Raw genomic sequence first — 24,013 nt, 5'->3', positions numbered from 1 at the left:
AGCCCCGCCCAAACCTCCACAAGGAGACCAGCAAAAAAAATGGGAGATAAACTATCAGTGAATCCCCTGCACAGCTCCACCACTAGGTGCTCTGCAAACACCGGGGCTAGCGCAACTTCCTGCGGCCAGGGCGGGCAGCTGTCATCTCTGGGCCCAGAGCATTAGTGGGGGCCTAGCAGAGGGCAACCTGTGGTGGAGGAAGGAAGGCTGGGCGGGCTCTCCCAGAGTGGGGAGCCCATGGTCCGCTGGAAGAATCGGTCCCCTGCTTCACTCACACTCACCCAGTAATCCAGTCACCTTTACTGAGCACCTCCAGCCCTCTGACGCAGGGAGATGACATTCTGGAAGGCAAGTAAGTAGTCTGCCTGGCTAGAAAGTGAGGTTCTACTGTTTATCTACAAATTGGCATTCAGCTTGTACTTCAATTTTCCAGCACCTGATAATCCCGGGTGAGCTCACAGGCTACTGAGGGCAAAGACCAACCGTCCCGAGTGGCATCTTTTAGCCGTTCCAGTGCCATTTACCCCATGGCCACAGCCAGAAAGCTCAGAAGAGACGTACATGGAAGCGTTTATTTTCCCACAGGACACCGTTCCCGGGCTCCCCCTCAGCAGAGGTGCAGTTCTCAGAACGGCTCCATTCACGAGCCCCCGTGGCCAGCGCCTGGGCTCCGCTCACACGAAGTTCTGAGCGATGGCCAGCACCTTGGAAAACTCGCCTTCCCTCTGGCGGAGGCTGGTGGGGATGGGTGTCTTGATTCGGGTCCCCACCGGGTTCCCGTTGTCCTCGATGAGGACCACGTTGTTGGAGTCAAACCTGGGGGTCATTGTGGGGCCAGGCATGCGATGCCCCACGATGAGCGCCTTTTTCTTCTGCCCCTTGATGGCCAGCAGGATCCGGTCACCCACCTTGCCCACGCCGTTCTTGTTATAGACGTGGATGCAGCGAGGAGGGCGATGGTAAGGAGTGTTCCCCAGGGCGCTGTTGTCCACCACACGCACCCGCGTCATCTTCTGAATTGCGCCAAGGCTGCCGGTGGTGCTGGTGGAAGAGGAGGAAAGTCTAAGGCCTGCAGCTCTGCCGGTCAGGGCGCAGCGGCCTCTGCCAGGCCCGGCTTGGCAGCGCGCACATCAGCAGGGCCCTGACACCGGCGGCGTCCTCACTCTAAGAAGTTCCTTACAGCTTCTGCTGCCGGGTCAGGACCTTGATCTGGGTGGGCTCTAGAGGGAACCCAATATTCTGTTACAGTGAGTGGCATGGCAGCCCTAATTTAAAGCCTCTGGTTTCCAACAGGCCTTGGAGGATTAAGGGAATACCTTACAGGCCAGGCCTTGCCCCTGTCGAGCCTGCAAAACCTGCTCCCCCTGAAAACACTGACTCCCAGATGTCCCATCTACATGGTGCTGGGAACCATTAGATCCGAGTGGGTATGTCTGCCTAGGGAGTCCCATAACACAGCACAGCAGAAACTGAAAATAAGCTAATAATCTTTTAATTTCCCCCCACTAGAAAGAGTACTATTAAAGGCAAATGAGCTACTATTGAGCCACCTGATGACAGTGGAATTCTAGTTTCCTCTGCCACTAGGACCCTAGTGCTGATTCTCTGGGGTGACCCGCGGTCCTCTTCTCTCGTTCTACCTGCCTGCCCTGGGCGATGTCACCTATTCCTGTTGTTCCCACCTAGTGAACTCCATCTCCAGCCCCAGGCCTTGCCTATCTTCCAGTCCTGCAGTTCCACTCCAAGCTCCTCATGTGTCGGTCGGTTCCACAGTGACCTCATCGCCTTCCCCGCAAGCCTCCTCCGGCTGGTGGGCTTTCTGCCTAGACAGCGGCTTCTCCAGAAACTCTAGCTCGCGAGCCATAAACCTCTCTCCATCCAACCTCTACTGGCACCACCTCCTGAACACCTCTGACCCTCCCCTCCACCCCATCAACAAATTCCTTCATCCAGCAGCTCACACTTTTACACCAAACCGTTATGTTTTGTGTCCTAACCGGCTCCCTGAGCACCTCACTCTGCCGAACAAGACCTCTTTTTAGAATATAAAGTGGAGGCCACTCCCTTGCTGGGGACTGTTCAGTGGTTCCCCTTGACTACACTGTCAACAACCTGGTCCTAACATACCTGTCTCCTCAGGTCCTCCACCTCCCGCCACTCACACATCTGCTCTGAGCCCCAGGGCCGGGAACCCCTGGAGCTCTCCAAGCCTGCCCAGCCTCATGGCCCTCTCTGGGGGCTGGGACAGGGCCTGCCCCCACTTCCCTTCCAGGAAGGCGGCCTCTGTCCGCCTCCTCCCCCTTCCCCCCTCTTCCTCTTCTATTAGCAGCCCCTGTCTTGAGCCTTCCAAAGAACTGTACAAGCCTCTATTATTAAACTGGTCACATTTTTCTTAGAGTTATTTGTTTCCAACTTTGCTCCCATGGCCAACTGTGAGAACTCTGCCAGGGCAGGAAGCAAGTCTTATTCATCTCTCTATGACCAAACCCAGGCACAGGGCTCAGTAAACGCTTGCGGAATGAGTGCATGAACAGGGCCAAAAGGCATGTTTGCCAACAGGAATGCAACCTGCACTCTCTGCCCTGGCTTAGCACCTAAACGGGAAGGGGGAGGCTGCCACACTTTCATCATGCTTGAGTGGTCATAAGCCTGTGATGTAAAAATACATATATTCCATTTTTAAAAGAGTTTTGCCCTCTACTTTTATTCACTTATATATATGTTTTAAACTGAAGTACAATGTGTTAATTTCACATGCACAGCAAAGTTATTCAGTTATACACATAAATACATAGATATTTATTCTTAAAAGAGAAGGTTTTAACGCACTTAGGGAACAACAGGGTCAAGAGACAGCATTTTCACTGGAAGAGTCTGGTAGGCATGGAGGTTTCATCTTCCTCCAGGTCCATTCCCAGTCCCGCCCCCAACAGCACCATCGCCCCTTTACCTGCCCCCCTCCCCAACCTGGGCTGCCCAAACCCCAGCCCCATCTGTTCCTTTAGTCTCCCTGGACCCCCAGCCCACCTCCCTGAGTGTCCACTGCCACTCTAATCACAACACCCAGTCCTGGTGGGAGGCTTACTCAAAAACACAGCTTGAAGACCTCATTAGGAAAAGTTACCTGAAACAGCGCTGGCTGAATGCTCTGCTCATGTGGACACAGGGGCCCCAGAGCCCGCTAGAAAAAGCCATGGGATCCCAAGACGGCAACTCCTGCAGGGAAAGAGAGGGGCAAGGATTTATTTCTAAGTCAGTGTCCTCACTCAGAGCCAATAGTTTGGTATATTTGGTTTTTGTTTTGTTTTTTTTGAAAGACTATTGGGGACTTGTGTGGGAGATGGCACTTCGAGCACAAGATCATTAGTCACTAAATATAAATCTTAGTGGTTAAAAGATAGGCAGACGATTAGATGAACTCCAGCGACAGTTTTGCTGATTCATATTCTAACTGGGGTCAGAGGGCTGGAATGGCCACAGCAGTTCTTGCTGTGGGTAACACAAGAGCACAGTGAGTGCCTTCACCATTACATCACTTCCACGGGCAGGAGGAAAAAAGGAATCCCATGGGACACAGCCAGGCAGGGACCACTTCCCACATCCTCCACGGAGGACACTGGCCCCTTGTTGACACTCAAGTGCCTCTTGAAACCAGAACTTCCACTCCTTGGAGGAGAGCAGATTACCTGGAGGAACCACCCAGGTTGTCCGCCACCACATCACCTTTCCCTCAAAGGTAAGAGCCAGACACCTGGACAGCTCAGGGTTAGCAAAGCAGTGCAAAGGACGCCCTCGCCAAGTCAGTGACCTCGGTCTCTATTTGGATCAGGGAAACTACCTACCCCACACGGCAGCTGCAAGTGGGACTCAGGAGAACAAGGTGGGGATAAAAGAGTAAACACCAGTCCAACACTGGTAACTCCAGCTTGCAGAACCTCCACCCCGAGGCTCCCTGGCACCAAAAACTTGGGCCCATCCCCAGGTTTCCGCAATGCCCGGGTGTCAGTGAGGGGAAATGTTTAAGAAAAATCTACAACTGACTGGTAATTCCAGCTGCAAAACATGCCTGTTTTCCACCCAAATGTTTGGCCACAGAGGGCCTCATTCAAGAGCTCTGCTGAAAAAGCCTCTACCACTGTATTTACACATAGCTCTGCCTTGCCCAAGTTCAAAGCACCTTAGATAAGATTTTATTTAGTAAAGGTGGGGAAAACTCACTATTTACTCTCACAGAAATACCTAAACACTCCAGAAATGCTTATTAACTACGATTTAACCTCAAACCTCAAGCTTATTTGCCAGTGTTTCCTTAAGACAACCCAAGGAGGAGTGGCCCAAATGATCAGAAAATTACATGCAAAAGAAGATGGTCAACTTATAGAACTATTAACAAATGACACAGAACCAAAGACTACCAGATGACGCCAGCTTTACCTTCACAGCTCCGTGGCCCTGGACAAGGAACTATCAGCTTCGGCTTCCCCAACTCGGGGTTTCCCACCAGTAACACCTGCTCACAGGGCAGTGGCGAGGTAAACCACGCAAAGCATGGAGCCCAATGTCCACACTCAATACCTATCAGCCCTCTCCATCATCATATCACATCCGCTTTGAAACTGAGGAAGCTGAGATGAGAGAGAGAGACGGGGACTTGCCCCATAACTAGCCAAGGGCACAAGCAGAACCAGAAGTGGACCCAGCTTTTGCCCACGGGTCTTCCCTCCACACGGGGTGTCCTCACTCTCTGTACAAAGCCCACTTCACAGTGGGGCTCGGGCCGAGGAACAGCTTTGGGGGTCACCTGGTCTTTTTCTGCTGCTTCCTTTATGAAAATGGATTCGGTAGAGCACTTACACTGTGTCTCAGCGCTTTCCATTATCATCTCATTTAAGTTTCCCCAAAACTATGAAATGGGCACTATTATTCACCCTACTTTATACTTGAGGAAATGAGGTCCAGAAAGGTTAGATAATCTGCCCAAGTTGCACAGCCAGGAGTGACAAAAGCTGAAATCTGAATGGCAGTACTTGGCTTCCCAAACCCACACTCTCTTATTCAGTGGAGTTAACATGGTAACTTCAATTTAAATGTTAGTATTTTTCCAATCATTAGATCATCTTTGTTCCATCAGGAATACTGTTATCACAGGCATGTTTTACTCCGCCCCAACCAACTCAGTGCTTGCTGAGTCAACTGAAACGTAGACAAACAGCAGGTGAAACTTATTCGCTTTTATCCATTTAGGTTTTGAAGACAATTTATAGTGTAGGTGGCAAGAAGAGCTCCACACACTGAACAATAATGGAAAATTGGCATTTTTTTTAAAAAGAGCTCTGAAAAGCAGTCCTCCTGGCCCAGGTTGCCGCTATGTTCAGTCTCAGCCAAGCCTCCCCATCTCACTCTGGGGCCCCTGCTTGCTCTCCTGGGAGAAAAGAGGCTCCTCAGAACCCCCAAGCGAGCCCGGTGGCACCCACATTCCCTCTCCTGAGGATTGCAACACCCAGCCTCTCCACTCGGCACCATTTCCTCCACGGTACTCATGGGAGTCCAACAAGTGCAGAGGAGCCTACGGGCTGCCCAGAACTTTCCCTGCCTTGGGAACAACAAACTCTCCCATTCAAGGCACCTCCCAGAAGCCTGTAGGGCAGTCTGTACACAAATTACACCCCGGCCCGCCTCTCTGTGCCTTGCTCAAAGCCACCCCCACCCTCTGGGCTCACCTCTGCCCAACTCAGCAGCCCTGGCTCCAAACACACCTCCTCCAAGCAGCTCTGTATGAGGCTGCAGCGTCCACTGCCGCCCCTCCTGCACACCAAGGACATCTGGGTGTCTGTGCCAAGGAACTCCGCGGCTCCAACTTTCATCACCAAACTCAGACGTGGAATAAATTTTTTTTTTTTTTTTTTAGATAAGGCTGATATCCCTTAACATTCCAGTTCTTGCTACTCACTATCCAAAACTCAGAGACCACAGAGATCTTGACAATATGGTATCTGAACTCTCCACAGGAATTCAGGACTCACACACACACACACACACACACACAGAGGAATTCAGGACTCACACACACACACACACGCACACACACACACACACAGAGGATCATTTGTACTGCCCTCAAACACAAGAGTAACACATTCCCATCTCTAGGGAGCACCTCCATTTAAGGCCCAATTCAGAGACTTTTCACTAGGTCTTTGGTGGATCTGATAGTGACCTCCAGACCCAAAGGACTTAAAGACATCCAGTGGACAGCAGTAAGCATTCCTACGCACCTGAAAGCATAAAAGAACCAAATATATTTGTATATTAAAAAAAAAAGCTGTGGTTCCCTCCACAGCCACCCCAGCAAAGGATCCCAGCAGGTCCTCACAGAGTGGGAATGCAATAAATATTTAATGAATAAAATAAATGAGGTAGCCAATAGCCAGATTCCCCCACCCATGGCTCCACACAGGGAAATCTTATCTGTTTATCAGGAACCCACACATCACATGCAAACAGGCTTTAGGAGACCCATGGTGCTAGTCGTGGGAGGATGAGCCCATGCTACGTCTAAAGGCCCCTGGAATCATCTCCTGGGCTTGGCGCCATCACTGCCACTGTGGAAAAACACCTCATCCCACCACTGAACAACTGGTTCAGATCAGGGAGGAGTGATGGAGGCAGTAATTTACTTCACAGCAACTCTGACTGACCTTGATGTTATTTCTTAGGATAAATCCATCCTGTAGACACAGGCCCTGATCCACTTCAGATCAGACTATATATACTGCTCTGTTTCACAAACAACGTTATTCTGAGCCCTGTGTTTGCACAGGAAGCTAACTCCAATGGTATTTCCTCCTCTACACTCTCACTCAGAGGAGGCTAAGTATTTGGAAGACTATGGTGCCAGAGATGGCTTTTCAGGCCGCTTCCTGGTCAGCGTGGAGTACTGTCCTCCAGGTTTAGCACATGAATCACAACCGCTCGTGGTGGGGGAATGGGGAGGGCAAGAGGAAGAAGATGAGAGAGACAGAGAAATTACTTAATAAAACCCAAGAGTCGTGCTTATTTTCCATCCTGGTTTAAGCTCTCCCTTCAGTTGTGGAGGTCAAGGAGGACTGCAAATTTCAGGGTCACATAGGTGAGTTTTTCACTTGGCTTCACTTCAGGTTAGGGTGGGTCCCACTGGACTCTGTGAGGGCAGGAATGGTGCCTGCCCTGTCCAGAGCTGCCTGCTCAGGATGTACAACAGTGCTGGGCACACAAATGGAGCTCAGTGAGTATCCGTTAAATGAATACTATTTACCTGCAATTCCAATTCACCGTCCAGATCTAGAAAGACTCAATATCGGAGAGTTGGTGGTCTTTCCTGTGCCCTTCATTCAGCCTTCCACTGGCTTGGGGGAGCTTCCTAGAAACTGAGAGCTCATTTTTAGCTAATTTTAATACAGACAGACTGAACTAAAAAAGCAGAGGGATGCTTTGTAGAAAGCTAGAAAGTACCATTACTTGAGCTTTGCATGTGTGCGTGATAATTCACTTAAGTCGTATCCGACTCTTTGCAACCCCATGGATTGTAGCCCACCAGGCTCCTCTGTCCATGGGATTCTCCAGGGAAGAATACTGGAGAGGGTTGCCATGCCCCCATCCAGGAGATCTTCCTGACCCAGGGATCGAACCAGTGTCTCTTCCGTCTCCTCTAATGGCAGGTGGGTTCTTTACCACTAGCGCCACAGGGGAAGCCTATGTGAGCTTTAGGATCAGCAAAATATTGTACTTAGTATCACAGATCCATGTACACTTATACATTGTTTCTACCCTACCAATTTCCCTCTTTATGTCTGGGTTCTAAAGAAGAGAGGGAAAACAGAGTTCAGCACAGTCACAAGTGACAGTTTAAAGGAGATTCTGTTAGTGAGTGGAAGAAGGGAAACACTAAGAGAAATTAAATGCAAGGTCTGGCCACAAAATAGACAAACTCTGCCTAGCATAAAGATATAAATGTACTTCTTCATTAAAGCAGGAAAACACTGAGGCCTGGCAGCTTCAACAAATCAAAAAAAAAAAAAAAGAGAGAGAGAGAGAGAGACCTTCTTGGACCCTCATCCTGTCATGCAGACAGCTCCTCCCATCTCCTGCAGGTTTCGCCCCAATCATTCTGGACCAAAAAGTACTCTTAATAAGTTGCTTAAATACTCATTACTGTTTTGCTGGGGAAGGAGTCTCTTTCAGTAGTTTTGTGTTTATACACCATCTCACAATTCTCAAAGTATTTTCACACAGATCACTTTCTTGGTTGACTTCATTCCCGAGCACCCAACAGAAACACAAAGATAGATGACAAAGAGCAACCATTTGGGGAGGGTTGACTCCACTAAGGATTTCTGAACAGTTCTGAAGGTTCAACAGAGTGCTGTTTTGTAGATGGAGAAATTAAGTCAGAATTGCTAAGTGACTTGTCCTAGGAACGGAGGAAGGGTAGAAAGCTGTCTCTACTACACCCCGCACAATACCCGAGCAGGTAAAGTGCTGCTTTAACCACCAATAAACTTTACAGAAATGAACATACCCCACACAGTCCCAAGTACTCTTTCTCCTTTCTCAAAGCTGCCACATCATCTTTTAAAACTCAAAACAGCCATCTTTTCAATAGATATCTGCTCTACACACAGCACAGCCTAGGACCAACTCTCAAGCTGATTCTGATACGCCTGCAAAGGTGTGAGTTTTCAGTTTCTACTATCAAGGAGCAAACATCCAGGCTTTCCCTGGTGGTCCAGTGGTTAGGACTCTGCACTTGCACTGCAGGGGGCACAGGTTCGATCCCTGGCTGGGGAACTGAGATCCTACATGCCATGCAGCTTAGCCAACAAATTTTTTAAAAAAGAAGCAAACATCCCTCAACAGCTCGATGTGCTGTTTCTACCATGGCTACCAATGAGGACCCCAACTCTCCATTTTTTTTTTTCCTTTTGGGGAAATCCTGGATGTTTGCTTCTTGATAGTAGCAACTGTGAACACTCACACCTTTGCAGGTGGATCAGAATCAGCTTCAGAGTTGGTCCTAGGCTGTGCTGTGTGTACAGGAGGTAGCTATTGAAAATAAAGACAACTGTTTTGAATTTTAAAAGATTACATGGCAGCTTTGAGAGAGGAGAAAGAGTCCTTGGACTGTGTGGGGTATGTTCTTTTCCATGAGGTTGCACAGCCTGTGGGATCTTAGTTCCCCGACCAGGGACTGAGCCCAGGCCCTCAGCAGTGAGAGCTTGGCATCCTAATCCCTGGGCCACCAGGGAATTCCATCCAGTTCTCAAGCTGACTCACAAAGAAAAAACATTTCCAGGGTTCTTGTCTCTGTTTATTTACCTTTATGTGTTTATTAACTTGTGTATTTGTTTGTTCCACTTTGTTACAGGAGTATTTAAAATCATGGTTCTTAAAAATATCTGACAGCTCTTGATTATTCAAGTTGGTTTTTCAATATGTAAGTTTTAATCTATTCTAGCTTTGATCCCCTGCCATCCCCACCTCACAGGTGTGCAAACACCTGTATTTCCAGAAGTTTGTAACATTCTTGGTATGGTCAAACTGGGAAAAACTGTACAAGGCAAAGTTAAATTCTACTTAATCACCTCTACCAAGCCAGTGGCAAGGAGCTAGGTTTATGGAGATGTCATATGGGCAGGCAAAGTTGGGGGGGAGGTGGTTGGGGTGGGATGAAAAGCCCAAAGAAAAGGTATCTCCTCCACCCCTGCCTCCCCTCTTCTCCTGCCAAGTCTATGACCTTGGAATCCACTTCTCCAGGCCTCAGTGACTCTGTCAAGCAAGGGTCATTGGGAAGAGCAAGGAGGCATGGAAATCAAAGTGTTTTAGCTTCACTCACAAAAGGGACTGTTTTCAAGCAGGGGAATCCCTCTCTGGATTCTGACCAGTGAGAACAGCCTCACTTCCTGATTCTCAGGGCAACATTATGGGTATCAAAGATCACTCAGTCCTAAAAGTGTGTTTCAGCTTAAGGTAGACATAGAAGGGCTTTGCTGGTGGAGCCGTGGATAAGAATCCACCTGTCAATGCAGGAGATACAGGTTCCATCCCTGGTCTGGGAAGATCCCACATGCCTTGGAGCAACTAAGCCCATGAACCATGCCACAACTACTGAGCCTGTGCTCTAGAGCCTGGAAGCCACAGCTACTAAGCCCATGTGCCCCAACTACAGAAGCCTTTGTGCCCTAGAACCTGTGCTCCGTAACGAGAGAAGCCACAACCATGAGAAGCTCGCTTACCACAACTAGAGAAAGCCCGTGCAACAACCAAGACCCAGCACAACCAAATAAATGAGTAGTTTTTTTTAAAAGGTAGACATGGAAAAGTGGTCCCTCTTTTCTAATGACATAGATGATTTTTTTTTACGCTTTTGACAAGGAAACTTTCCCATTCTGAGTTGTGTTTCACTGGGGAATAATAGGCTACCTGGCACCTTTTTTTGTTTTAATTAATTATTTATCTGGCTGCATAGTTACCATACACGGAATTAGTTGTTATACATCACACACGATCCTAGTTCCCAGACCAGGGATGAAACCAGTGTCTCAGGCATTGCAGGCAGAGTCTCAACCACTGGACCCCCAGGGAAGTCCCCCGGCACCTTTCTTAAGAGGGCATATTACTTGACCCAGAGCAACGTTTCTGGGATCTGAATCATAGCCTTCTCACACAGCTGGTTGTCATTGTTAACACATGTGTAAAATTGCACCAGGGTGAGCCACAACCCAGAACAAACCGTCAGCTTCTAAAAAGGAAGATCAATTGTAACCTGATTTCTGAGACCCTCCCAAGCCCCTTCATGGCCTTAAAAACTATTCCAGTAACAATAGGAAAATCCATCTTATGTGGGTCCAGGTGTCATAACACCAAGACAAGAGTGGGGTGAGACAGGCTTCAAAGGACTCTTGCATCATATAAGATGCTAAATGCTGCGGAGAGTCTAAATAATTATGTTCAGTGCCCAACAGGCTCCCTTCTGAAATATGAATTTCAGGGAAGGTTTGTACCATTCATACTCAGGGGCAATAATAAAACATTTTGGCCGTTGTCCCTTCATGTATTCCACAGTGTACTCAATTCAATTCTCACTTCGGGCTTTCCGAAATGTTTCCTCTGAATATGTGGTGACCCTTAACTAGGCACAGGCAGAAATCGATCGGGAATCCACCACATGTTAACATACCTAACTGCATTAATAAAAAGATAATAATACATGAGAAACACCTTCTAGTGATCCTCAGGGGTCCCCAAACCAGGTAACATGGGCTCCACTTCCACTTTCCAGATACCCATTACAAGTGCTACTCGGCAAGGGATTGCACCAGCTCTACAACCATAAAATCAACACAATATGTAAAAAGTTCCATAGGAAATACACATCCAAGAAGCTCTAAGGGTAAAATGGACAATTCCACACAAGGGAAAAACAACAACACAAAGAGAAGATTCCTTGTCATCCAAACTGCTTGCTGCTGCTGCTGCTAAGTTGCTTCAGTCGTGTCCAACTCTGTGCGACCCCATAGACGGCAGGCCACCAGGCTCCCCCGTTTCTGGGATTCTCCAGGCAAGAACCCTGGAATGGGTTGCCATTTCCTTCTCCAATGCATGAAAGTGAAAAGTGAAAGTGAAGTCACTCAGTCGTGTCTGACTCTTAGCGACCCCATGGACTGCAGCCTACCAGGCTCCTCCGTCCATGGGATTTTCCAGGCAAGAGTTCTGGAATGGGTTGCCATTGCCTTCTCCAAACTACTTTCTCCCACCCAAAACAGCTCCCAGAATCCAAGCCTACAAAGACTCCTCCCACCAGGCAGTCTGCCAAACATGGCTTAACCCCATCTCCCTTTCTGTCCTTCCTAAGTAACATTTCCTACTCCAACAAAATCCTCTTTCTTCCATTGTACATAATTCCATGAGTGAAAAGTGAATTTTCCTCTAGCACAGCCTCCCTGAAAAAACCAACCTACCCTCCTCCTTACTACATATCCCTGCTGTCCTGACTGCATCCTCACAAGACAATTTTAAATGACTGAAAACTCAGATTGATGAAGGCAGGACCACAAACAGGAGAACACAGGAAATCAAAGCGCTTCAAACTTTTGTGACACACAGAAACACATTGTATAACACCTCCTAATATACTCACATGTGTATACTTGAAGCAGGTGTCCAGAAACAATATTTACCCTTCCTAAGTACAATGCACTGATATTTTCTATTCTACTTCACTTTTCTTAAATGATGGCCATGATCCACTAAATTGATTTCCAACTAACCAATGGCACAGCTGGAATGGGAATTCAGTTTGAACTTCATGTAAACCTTACCAGTGCCTTCCACAAGCTACTAATGAGCCCTTGAAAAACCCAGCAGAGAGAAGACACACTAACCAACCACAACCAAATAGGCAGTGCCCATTTTCTGTCCAGCAACCCCACAAGTATCTGCCAACTTCCAGCTTTCCCCCAGTAACCCAAAGTGACTCCATCATATGCTGTCTTATTAACCTCTTTATAAATTCCATCAATCCCTTAGGGTGGCAAAGTTCATTTACTGTCCACCACGTAAAGCAGTATTTTCCTTCTGTCCGCAAGCTTGTTCTCAAGCTTGAAGAAAGCCTTCCATGAGCCCATAATTAAACGAACAAGTTGGTATTCTGTATGCCTTTGTCGTCTATTTTGTAGGTAACACACAGGAGTTACGCACACGCGCAGACACACACACACACCCCTCTCTCTCTCTCATCTTTCCAGTCTTAATCCCTGGCAGATGCAGCCTCGGGTGAAATGAGAAACCAGGGAACCCCCTGGAGCCAGGGGAGCCACTCATCGGCATGACCGTGAAAGCGGTGGACTCACTCTCCACACCAGAGAAGCGCCTGGCAAAAGAGTCACAAAGTCATCTCAAGACCCAAGTAGGGAAAGGAAAGGGAGAACGAGAGAAATAAGACAAACCGGAGGAGCCGTGCCAGACTGATCGGCCTAGGCCACCTCGTGAAGCCTGGCGGCAGCCCGCCCCAGCCCCAGAAAAAGCAGGTGAGAGCGGGCCAGGGGCGCGGGGTCTCAGAGGCCCCAGAGAGCGGAGCCGTCCTCTAAGAATGGGAGGGAGCAGGGTCCGGATCAGAGGCCTCCCTCCCCGTCGGGACCCTCTGCCCCTAGAAGGCCCACGATCCCCGCACCCGGCTCTTCCTCACCCACCCTGGGGGAGCGCGCCACGGCTCCAGCCGGGAAGAAAGGAAGACGGGAAGCAGAAAGTCAGGAGCGTGACGTCCCTTCCCCCCATACACACTCCATACCGCCTTCGCCGCCCAGGAATATCCCGCCGCGGGCCCCACTGGCTGGGCGCCGCCTTCCCCCCCACGCGGCCTCGCGCTCTGGGCCTGCGCGGCGGACCCAGCCGGGAGGGCGGCAATCTGAGGGTGCGCGCGCGCCTTGCGTGTCCTAGCGTGTGGGTGTGGCCTGCGCGGCCCCGCCCCCTCCTCCAGCTCCCCCTCCCTCCTCCCGCTCCCCCTCCCCCAGACACTGCCGCGGCCGCCGCAGGAGCCCGGAGCTCCAGCCGCCCAGCGACTCCCCCTCCCCCTCCCCCAGCCCCGCCCCGCCCCAACCCGGGGCTCGGAGCAGGAGCCGAGTCTGCGCCTGGGGGTGAGTACGCGACCCTTCCCCAGCCCCGTCTCTTTTCTTTGAGGATCCCACCACCACCTTAAAGAAAAACCCCGATCTCAGCTGCGCGTCCCCTCCCTTTCAACCTCCTGCGGGACCCAGAGGTGCCCGGGGCCCGCGGGACCCAGGGGTGCCGCGCGCTGCCCCCAACCCCGGCACCATCCGGAGCCTATCGTGTGAGTCCTCCGACCCCTGCCTGGGGTCCAGAGGTACTCCGGCCTCTGTCCCCACCCCTCGAGAGATCCAAGGGGTGGGACCTCCGCCCCCGGTCCCCTAGCACCACTCTCCCCACCTGACCCGTCCAGGTGCGAGTCCCCTCCGCGCCCCTCCGGGGTCCCAGCTGCGCCCGATCAGCCCGCCGCCGCGGTAGGGAATCTGCCGCCCCCGCCCCCGAGTTCTGGATTCAAGGGTCGCCAAGTCCAATGTCCTCGGCGTCTTTTTATCTTTTCCCCGGCTCCAGGGGCCGAGTACCCCCGAAGCCGGCCCGGGGCAGGGGGTTTGGGCTCGGGCAAGGGCAGGGTTTGCGAGAGCTGGCGCGAGGCCGGCCGCTGCCCTCGGCCGGTCTGGGGACTGGTCGGAGGGCTGGGGAGGCGACTGGCCCCGGGAGCGTGTCCTCTCCTTGCGCCTCACACAGTGCAGTTCATTCATGAGCCGCCCGGGCCTGCGTTGGAGGGTGCGGTGGGGAAAGGATTGGTTCGCGGAACCGGAGTGGGGCAAAGGCCCTGTTGGGGGGAGGGGGCGTGCTTTGTCCCTAACCCTCCTTAACCTCCTAGGGAGGACAGTCCCAAAGCTTTGGCGCCTTCTTCCCCAAAAAGATAAGGACCCTTGGGAAGTGGAGAGGAGAGGTCAGAGGGGCCGGCTGCCCTTGGGGCTCTGTGCTGCCACCTGCCTGGGTCCCTTGGGTGGAAGACTGGCCGCTCAGCACTCCACTTTCCTGGAAGGGGGTGAAGGGGTTGGGGGCCGCACAATTGGGAGGACCAGGACTTCCTACCCAAGACCACTCTCCAGCCTCTCCCTGGGTCTGCATCCCCAGCCCCTCCTGAGGAGGAGCCCCCAGTCCTGCCTCCCAGGCACGTGTGAGGAGGGGAGTGGCCCTGCCAGCTGGGGGCTACCAATGAGGATGTACGGGCAGCGTGATTATCTTCCAGGGTACCAGAGGGTCCAGGCCCTGGCATGCCCCAGGTGGCACATGCTGGGACCTGCTGTTGGCTCAGCCGGTTGGGTCTTGGCCTCTGGGAGGGGAGGGATGTGGGAAGGCAGAAGGCAGGTGGTGAGTAGCCAAGAAGCCCCTTTTAGACATCTTACAAATTCCCTCCAATTATAACAGTCTTGGAGACCTGGGTTCAAATTCCAGCTCTGCCATTCTTTAGCTGTGTGACCTTGACAAGTTACTTAACTTCTCTGAACCTTAGTGTCAATATAAAAAGTATGCTCACTGCCACCTCCTTACAAGATTAAATCTAGATAGTACAGGTAAAGAGCCTGGCACCCTGCCTGGTAGTTGATCAATAAGAGCTCTCCTCTCTGAACTTCTGACCCATCCTGGTGTATCACCACCCTCCCATGCTCCCCCCACCCCCAACCCCGGCCAGCCTGCTGGGGATGGATCAGTTTGTTTGAAGAGTTTAGAAACATTCCCCTGTCACTCACTGGCTGAGTCCTGAAAGCAGTCTAAGCCCTTATGTCTCGACAAGAAGCCCATCTAGACTGAGGAGTTCTAGCATACTAAGTACTGTTTTATTTTGATTTGTACCAGTTCTCCACTAAACCAATCCCTTTCATTCCACACTTTATTGATAACAATTGCTAAATTTTTTTTAGAATCCATTTATGCCTTTAACTGTACTAAGAGCTTCACCTAAATCATCTTGTGTAATTTGCAAAACAACCACGTGACTGAATTATTATCCCCATTTATAGTTGAGGGAACCAAGGCCCAGGGTGGTGAGGTAATGTGCTCAGGTCAGAAGCCATTATCTATCTCATCCTAGAGCCCATGATCTTAGCCACCAGGCTCTGTTGCCTGTCCCCTCTACCTGCTTCAAAACCCGAAATCACAAACCCAGGGAACTGGAAGAAAGAGGGAAGGCAAACAGGTAGAAATAGGGTGTGGCATTTCTCCAGAGCTGTAACTGGCAATCCCCAGCCCCCAGCCTCCTGATGGAAGTGACTCCTCTGTTAGCTGAGGCCGCAAAGTGCTGTAGTTAAAAGCATAGACTTGAGCCGGTTGCCTAAGTCCGCGTCCGGATCTATCACAGACTAGCTGTGTGTCATTGGGAAAGTGATATACCTTCTTTGAACCTCATCGTCCTCCTAAGGTTGTGATGAGGAGTAAATGAGATGATATTTGTAAAGCACTTGGAACAGTGCTGGCATAAAATAAGGATTAAATAAGTATTTGATAAATGCATTCTTTTCCTACTACTTTTATCCTCACTTGTGGATACATTTTTGCTCATCTCTCAGAAGTTAGTAGGGATGGAGTGAGGATATTAATATCTATTTGTTACAGAGTGAAAGACTGAGGCCCAGGTTACATAGTAACAGAGCTAGTCTCCATCTTTATCTCCTCCCAACAGACCACACTGCCTTCCTATGATCCCAAGTCCTAAATTAAATCTTCCCTAGTAACTCTTTAAGAAAAAAACTTTTAATTTATAGCTTTCTTCCCACCCACCCCCCACATACACACACTTCTTGATGATAAAATAACCTTCAGTGAGCTAGAAATAAAACCCTCCATCACTCTCCCTACACCTTTCCAGCTAAAGCCTCAGTGTCAGACCAGAGAAATTCTAGGATACCACTGACTCAGACAACCCTGTAGAGTGGATGAAATGTCCCTCTCTCCCCCAAATATTCTGCCTCAGTCTCTTCCCTTCTCTCAGCTGCTCTCTGTGAAGGCTTTGAGAGCAGCTGCCCAGGGTGAAATTCAGCCCAGCAACCCCGCCTCCACAATTAAGAGCTTGGAGTAACCCAGTCGGCAAGCTGAGCCATCAGCCCTGGCTCCACCCTTTCCTGCCCTGTGACCTCCCTATGAGTGGCTTCTCCTCCCAGGTCCCTGCTTCCTCCCCTGCCGATGGGGAGTGTGCCCTGCTTACTTCAGGGTGCAGGTGGGAAGAGCAGTGTAACTGAGGAGGGAGTCTTTGTGACTGTAAAGAGGGAGGTGGCAGATGGACATGGTGACTTCAGTTACTAAAGCACAGACCTTGACCCTCACTACTCTCCGGGTTCTCTTATGTAGGAGCTCCCAGAATGTTCCACCTTCCTCCGAGTGGAGAAGATAGAATGGGGGAGGTGGGGCATGTAACTCCAGGGGTTTGTACCCATTACACTCTGACCTGGTGGAGCCTTGGAATTTCAGAGACAGACAGGCAAGGAGTCTGTGTGGGCTGGACCGATTTCTGAAATGTGTTTGAGTTGGGAGTTAGAGGTGGGGGGACTAGTATAGAGGCCCCCCAATTATTACAGCCCTAAGATACCTATACCTACCTTTAACCTTTCCTGGGGCTTTTTATATGTACATACCCAGGCTCCCAGACACACCCGCATACACACCTCCACTTAGACACTAACAACTCTCTTCATTTCCAAGGACAGCCATGTAGTCACCCAGCTCCCCACCTCCACACACACAGATACACATATCAACACAAGTTTACACACCTAAACACACACATTCTCTCAGTGCTCTGGTGTTCCCTAGCCCGAGAACACATAATGAGCATTCACAAAGCTTCTGCAGCATCCTGTTCTAGACATGTCAGAAAAGCATCAAGGTGCCCTGAAAAGTGTTCAGGCTTTAAAAAAGAAGTTGACCTAGGTTTGATGCCCAGGTCCATTATTTTATGAGCAGTGTGACTTTGGGAAACTTACTTAACTTCTCTGAGTCCTGTGCCTTCATCTTAAAATGGGAATGACATTCCAACTCCAAAGTGTTAATGATTAAATGAAAAATGTATGTTTTCTTGAAACAGTGGGCACTCTATACATGGCACCTGCTACAGTTACTGAATTAATTTTTTTTTAAGGCAACATGGGCTGGAAAGGAAGAGGGAGGGCATAGAACACAGGGCAGTTATTCCCTTAGCCTTCTTAACCCAGGCTTTTCAGAGACTCCCTGGAACCAAGTGAGACACAGACAACCCCAGCTTCTCCTCTGGTGCCTCTTGCCCTGCAGTCAAAATGTTAGGAAGAGGCAGCGGGAAATCTGAGATTGGCAGGTGGGCAGGGGAAGCTCTCTGAGCCGCCCAGGGGGCTGGGGGCTGCTTGCTCCCAGAGCTGCAGTCACCCTTCCTAGGTTTGTTGTTCTCTTTCTTTGTCTGGTTTCCCTTCTTCCCTGGGGATCCCCCCCCCAAACAAAGCAGAGCTTCAGTGTTGTCAGCAGAAGGGGCCTCCAGGGGCCCTCCTATAGGACGGGGGGTGGGGCCCCAACACCGCACCCACACACCTCCTCCACCCCAGAGCCTCCCCAGAGCCCTGCCCAGCTGGTCCCCAGGCACTTCCAGAACCCAGGCATCAGGGCTAGCTGCCCCTTTCCTCCTCCTCCCCACCCGTCCACTGGGACCGTTGAAGGCTTGAAAGCCTGGCAGTGTCAGGGAAGCAGGCCAGAAGGCACTTCCCTGGCTACAGGGAGCTTGGGCTGGTTAAGAGGCCCCCAGGCTCATTCTTCCTTCCTTTGCCAATCAATGGAAAAGCTCGCTGCAGGGCACGGCATTCCCAGCCTGCCCTGCTCTGGGGGCAGGAGCAGGGCACGCTGGGAATTGTAGTCCTTACAACTCAGATGAAAAGGAAATTGGAAAGAGATGAGGAAACCAGAGGAGAGAAAGGTGTAGCTCCTGCCGTGGCCCAGGAAAAAGAATGAGGGTAAACAGGTGTGGCTGGGCTGAATGAGACAGGTGGCACAAATGCAGAAGTCCTGCTTTTTAACGGACTTCCCACCGACCCCATTCTCAGACCCCTACTCTGAGGACAGATGGCCAACTTTAAAGTTGAACATCTCACTTTGAAGCCAGCTATACTGGGAAGGTGGTCAACTGAGTTGAAAACTGAGCAGATGAAACCATGCCATTGTTCTAACAGGGGTAGGAAGAGACAGTCAGGGTCAGGTAACTGGCTCCTGACCCATCTTCCCCTGGCCTAGAGACCCTTCCACTTAGTCTTGGATCTTCAGACCTAAGACCCCTCCCCATCTTCCCTCAGATTCAGCTCTGCCCCCTGCCTGAGACAGACAGAGATACAGAGACAGAGAGAGCCAGTTTGTGTTTGGAGAGAACGGGTGTATGTGTGTATATGGAGGTGGTGGGAGGTGAATTGCTAGAGACTCAGAGCATCTTCCAGCTTAGAAAAACCGGTCGCCCCAGTCCGGACTCAGGCTGAGTTCCCCAGACCCAGAGCCCAAGAGCCAGGCAAAGTAAGTCTGTGTGACTCAACCCTCCCTTCCTGGGCCCTTATCTCCAGAGGCCAGAGCTTCCACCCACCCAGGCAGCCCGGTGATCTGTCCTCGCTGTCCCCTCCCCACGACGACCCTGCCAAAGCCTCAAGCAGGCCCGTGAAGGGGGCAAGGGCCAGGCCTGGCTGACCGCTCCGCCCCTGCCCAGGAGGACCATGCGGCAGTAGCAGCCATGCTGCCCTTCCTGCTGGCCACACTGGGCACCATGGCCCTCAACAGCAGCAGCCCCAAGGACTACTGCTACAGCGCCCGCATCCGCAGCACCGTCCTGCAGGGCCTGCCGTTCGGGGGCGTCCCCACCGTGCTGGCTCTGGACTTCATGTGCTTCCTTGTGAGTGCCCACATGCCCCCCTCCACCCTTGGCACCACACCCTGTATCACAGCTGGCCCACACCCACCACTCTAACCACTCCCCCTGACTCCCCACGTGTGACTGCAGGTGGGAATCCCCATCACCCAGCCCAAGTTCAGCCTCGGACCTTCATCCCACCCAGAGTTATCCTTTTCTCAGACAAAAATCCTGCCCCTCTACCCTGCCCTCCTAGCTAGTCCAGGTGGTGAATGGCCTCCCATCCTGCCAACCACCCCCTCCTTCCTCAGGCACTGCTGTTCTTGTTCTCCATCCTCCGGAAGGTGGCCTGGGACTACGGGCGGCTGGCCTTGGTGACAGATGCAGACAGGTAAGGCTCTGGGACCCTCCCCTACCCTTACACACAGGCTGGTGTGCACACTTGCACGCCCACACACACACATGCACATACAACTTGTCCACGCTCCTCAGGGATAGAAGGAGAGTCAGCCCACTCTCATCCTCTTTGGTGGGGGCGGTGGGGGCGGGGGATGAAGAGGGACCGGTCCCAGAGCGGGCATGGGGCACAGGGGCCCACAGCTGGGCCTTGGTCCCTTGCCAGTCCCTGGAGACCCATCCCGGCCCCCGCTAACCCTGTCTGTTCTCTGTCCCCAGGCGCCGGCGGCAGGAGAGAGACCGAGTGGAACAGGAATAGTATGTGGGGCAGCAGCCCCCTCGCCCCCACTAAACCAGCTTTCCTTTTTCTTCTCTTTCATGCTTTTCTTCCTACCACATTGCCGGTGTCTCTTTTCCGTTTTCTCCTCTGCAGGCTCATGTTCGGATTAACGCAGGTGGTGTGCTTCGCAGAGCAGGGGGCTCCCCAGCTTGTCTCTGCCATACTCCCCAATCTCTCCCTCCGGCTCCCTGTGCGCCCCGCGCGTGCGGGCATCTGCCACCCAAGTTGGCTGGGGTGGAGGAGCCATCTTCCTTGGGAACCCACAGGACAGTAACCCTGTTGGTTGCAGAGACAAGACTGGGCGTCTCCAGTGGCTTCTCACCCCTAACAGCTAGTTCTTCCTATTCCAGGGTTCCCCGCTCACCTGCTCTGGAGGCCTGGGAGGGGGGCGGCCAGAGAAGCTCTGAGCGCAGCCCTCTGTGTCCATCACCGTCTCTGTCTATAGGCCTGGCATTGGAGTTGCGGCAGCTGCTGGGGTCAGGGAAGAGGAGGGTGGGGGACACCTCCCAGCCCCCCAGCCCCCGGCCCTTCTGGGGCTCTCTTGGTCCAGCGTGTCCTTCCCCATCACCACACGCCCCCCACCATTGCCCTGTGCCCAGCGTGGGCTCTGCTCCCCCAGCCCCCACTGGTCAGCTCCGGAACTGCAGGGCCCCGCTGACTTCCTTCAACAGTCATGGGGTGCTGATGAAGACTCACCCTCCCATCCTTCCCCCAGCATCAGTGCCCCCCAGGGCCCCTGAGGGGAAGGTGTGGGTTCAAGGGAGGCAGGGAGAGGGCAGTCACTCTTGCGCGCTTCTGCCTCTGTGCTTTCTGTGCCTTGTCTGGAGCTCTGGAGTGGGACGCCACCCACTCCACCCGGCTCCCCAGGGACTCAGACTTACCCACTCTCTGATCTCTCGTCTCCCCACCCCCAGTGTGGCCTCAGCTATGCACGGGGACAGTCACGACCGGTATGAGCGTCTCACGTCTGTCTCCAGCTCCGTCGACTTTGACCAAAGGGACAATGTGAGTGTCCTCCCCCCAGCTTCTCAGCACCCGCTCCTCCGGGGCATGGGTTCAGCAGCCTTGGCTTCAGGTGATATGGGGTCAGGGGTCTACGCAGTGGGGCCTTCTGCCCAGCAAGGGTGATGCTCGTCTGAGAGCCACAGCACCCAGACCCAGAACTCTGGGCTCTGTCTTCCATGGCAGCCTCCAAACCAGCACAGGTTAAACATTGTGGTTTATAAATGTCATTTTCCGCAGTAGAGTTATGTGCCCCTCTCCAGTGAGCAATCCTAAGGACCTCTTTTTCCTTAGACATTTTCCTGGAAGTAATCATGAGCCTTCCAGGCCTGCTTAGCAAAACATGCAGAATCCATTGTGCTGCTCAGAGGTTGCAGGCTGGTGGCCCCTGGCAATCTGGGGCCAGCTGACCTGCTTGTAGATTGGAGCTGAGGGGCGGGGCCCCTGTAGACAAGGCATGTACCTGGGGAGGCATAGCAGACCCCAGGCCCCTTTAGATCAGACCCAACACTCTGGCATTACCTGTCTGGCCACCTGTCATTCTGCCAGGGTGAGAACTCTCACCCTGGTCAGAACTCTAATCCTCAGGCTGTAGGGTGGCCCTGCTCAGTCCAGCTTAGGCTGGGGGCCTTGGGAGCAGCAGCTCCTGCAGCCCCCGTAGCAGAAGAAGCCTGTCAGCTTCCTGAGTTGGACTCATACTGGTAAGTGACAAAGCAGAGGTGTCACCCCTGCCAGCCAGAGCTGTCCAGATGGTCCCCAGACTTACGGTCCTGTATCTTGGCTGAAGGGCACCTCTCTCCCCCATCCCATGTTATGCCTGGAAGTCTCCCAGTAGGAAGTTGGGTCAGGGTCTCTCTGCCCAGCCCTTCCCCACATAGCCCCACCCTGCCCTGAGTGGGGTCTCTGTCTGGGGGCTTGAGAGCAGGAGATCACCGCTCACAGTGACCCTGGGATGGTCCCTCTGGGGTGTTCTTGGGGCTTCCCAGGTGCTGCTAGGGGTACAGAACCTGCCTGCCAATGCAGGATTCACAAAGGATTCAGGTTTGATCCCTGGGTCGGGAAGATCCTCTGGAGAAGGAAATGGCAACCCGCTCCAGTATCCTTGCCGGGAAAATTCCACAGACAGAGAGTACATGGGGTCAGAGAGAGTCAGACATGACTGAGCACACAGAAGGTAGGTGGCAGGACCTTGGGCAGCATGGCCCACTCCTCTGCTCTTGGCAGCCACGTTGCAGACTCTCCACATTGCAGAAGCTGCAGGTCTGAGGTCCCTTCCCCGGACCCCGGACCCCACCGATCCCCACCCTGGCCCACACAACTGCAGGACTTTTTCTCTGGTTCCGCTGCCCTCCGGTGTTTGCGGGGACCTGCACTCTGAGCCCAGGAGTCCACAGGTGACCCCCTGTGGCCTTGGTCTTTCTTGCTCCCTGAGGGCGGGCACCCCCGTCGCCCCTCTCTGGGACGAGCTGGTTTCCCTGGGGGCTGTGGGAGCTGTGACAAGGTGAGCCACGGCCTGGAGGTGGTCATGAGGTTGGGGTCGGGTGGAAGGGAGGCTAGAGGGGAAGGGAGGCTCGGGGGGGCGGAGGGTGGTGGGATAGGGGCACCAGCTGACAGTCCTCTGCCCCCACAGGGTTTCTGTTCCTGGCTGACGGCCATCTTCAGGATAAAGTAAGTGAACGATCTTCAAGCTCTAAAGAAAAAGAGAAACAGCAGACCTGTCGTCTCCCTACCAAGTCCAGAGGCCGGCATCTCTGAGGGCCTTAGTGCTCCTAGCCAAGCCAGCACCCACCTCCCTGCTCCGGGGGCCCAGGCCCCTGCTGTTCCTCTGAGCTGGTCTCACTTGACCCCCGAACAGTCTCCTGTGCTCCCCAACCCCCGCCTGGGAGGCCTGCTCTGCCCTCAGCTCTCCTCGCCCCTGCCGCCCTGTGCAAGCAGGCGCTGGCGCTGCCACCTCAGAGCCATGTGCAGCCAGCGGGTAGGGGCAACAGGCAGGCTGGAGGCAGCCAGCCAGCTGCAGGCAGGAGCCATTATCCAGCAGGCAGAAGTCAGGAGATGGAGCCAGAGTGCGGCAGGCAGGCAGTGAGCCTTGAGAGAGGCAGGAAGCCGGGACAGGTCAGCACCACCACTGTCCTGGCCCGTGGGCCCCAGGGCTCCCCAAGTCTAAGGGGGAGCACCACTGCTTCCCAGACCTCCCTCTGCCCTCCCGCCTCTGTCTCCTCCTGCCACCATCCTTGTCCGCCCTTCTCGGGTTGTCCTCTCACCTCCATTTCTCCCCATCCCTTGCTGCTCTTCCTCTCTGCAGTCTGCCTTCTTTTTCTTCTCTCTCTCTGTCTCTCTCCCCATATCCCTCTCCTCCTCCTCTCTTTTCTCTTTCCCTCCCCTTCTCCCTGCATCCTTCCCTTTTCTCCCTCCCCTTCCTTCTCACTTCCTCCTCCCTCCCCTCCCAGGACATGGGGGACCCAGAGCCCCACCTCCCCTCTTTCAACCCCATCCTGCTGCCAGATCAGACAGGGCTAGGGTGGACATGGGCTGGGGTGGGCCAGGGCAGATGAGCCGTGGCCCCTCCGGTGCACTGGTCCTCACCGCATCCGCCTGTCCCCGGTGCCCGCAGGGATGACGAGATCCGGGATAAATGTGGAGGCGACGCCGTGCACTACCTGTCCTTCCAGCGGCACATCATCGGGCTGCTGGTGGCCGTGGGTGTCCTCTCTGTAGGCATCGTGCTGCCCGTCAACTTTTCAGGGGACCTGCTGGGTCAGTAAGGGCCAGGACCGGTGTGGTGGGAAGAGGAGGGGACAGAAGGGGACATGCCCTGACCCCTCCGTCATCGTCCCTCGTCCCACCCC

At 52.8% G+C, this 24,013-nt stretch overlaps 2 protein-coding genes and 1 non-coding gene across 9 annotated transcripts in view; 2 read left to right on the top strand and 1 right to left on the bottom strand.

The window, feature by feature from the left end:
* Positions 1-558: 558 nt before the first annotated feature.
* MRPL14 (mitochondrial ribosomal protein L14) lies at positions 559-13,478 on the bottom strand. 4 transcript variants are annotated; one of them, XM_070361157.1, is made up of 4 exons: positions 13,227-13,265; positions 7,295-7,406; positions 3,125-3,216; positions 559-1,041 (listed from the first exon to the last, which is right to left on the bottom strand). In XM_070361157.1, exons 3-4 carry the CDS (start codon positions 3,193-3,195, stop codon positions 675-677), a joined length of 438 nt encoding a protein of 145 aa, XP_070217258.1. In that variant the 5' UTR covers positions 3,196-3,216; positions 7,295-7,406; positions 13,227-13,265; the 3' UTR covers positions 559-674. The 4 variants fall into 4 exon arrangements, with proteins under 4 accessions (XP_070217258.1, XP_070217259.1, XP_070217257.1 ...); XM_070361158.1 differs by lacking the exons at positions 7,295-7,406; positions 13,227-13,265 and adding an exon at positions 13,325-13,478; XM_070361156.1 differs by lacking the exon at positions 7,295-7,406 and having other exon boundaries at positions 13,227-13,366.
* Positions 8,754-8,826, top strand: TRNAA-UGC (transfer RNA alanine (anticodon UGC)). The gene has a single exon. It is a non-coding gene; the product is annotated as a tRNA-Ala (tRNA).
* The window catches only part of TMEM63B (transmembrane protein 63B), a 25,724-nt gene continuing 14,523 nt past the window's right edge, over positions 12,813-24,013 (top strand). The window contains exons 1-8 of one of the 4 annotated variants that reach the window (XM_070361152.1): positions 12,813-13,064; positions 13,548-13,670; positions 19,289-19,471; positions 19,741-19,820; positions 20,105-20,143; positions 21,080-21,170; positions 22,798-22,835; positions 23,779-23,921. In XM_070361152.1, coding sequence (XP_070217253.1) covers positions 19,313-19,471; positions 19,741-19,820; positions 20,105-20,143; positions 21,080-21,170; positions 22,798-22,835; positions 23,779-23,921 — 550 coding nt within the window. In that variant the 5' untranslated portion in view covers positions 12,813-13,064; positions 13,548-13,670; positions 19,289-19,312. Of the gene's footprint in view, positions 13,065-13,547; positions 13,671-19,148; positions 19,472-19,740; positions 19,821-20,104; positions 20,144-21,079; positions 21,171-22,797; positions 22,836-23,778; positions 23,922-24,013 lie in introns of all 4 variants that reach the window. The other 3 variants (XM_070361151.1, XM_070361154.1, XM_070361153.1) reach the window with 3 other exon arrangements.

Source organism: Bos mutus, chromosome 23 (assembly GCF_027580195.1).
Source record: "Bos mutus isolate GX-2022 chromosome 23, NWIPB_WYAK_1.1, whole genome shotgun sequence".
NCBI lineage: Eukaryota > Metazoa > Chordata > Mammalia > Artiodactyla > Bovidae > Bos > Bos mutus.
Note: the sequence above shows the minus strand (reverse complement) of the source record. Positions and strands in the feature narration are given on the sequence as shown.

Bases quoted from the DNA above. Each gene is read 5' to 3' on its own strand.
- MRPL14 (XM_070361158.1), bottom strand. From the start codon at position 3,195: ATGGCTTTTTCTAGCGGGCTCTGGGGCCCCTGTGTCCACATGAGCAGA. The intron at 1,042-3,124 runs GTAACTTTTCCT...CTCTTCCACCAG, and splicing joins TTCAGCCAGCGCTGTTTCAG to CACCACCGGCAGCCTTGGCG.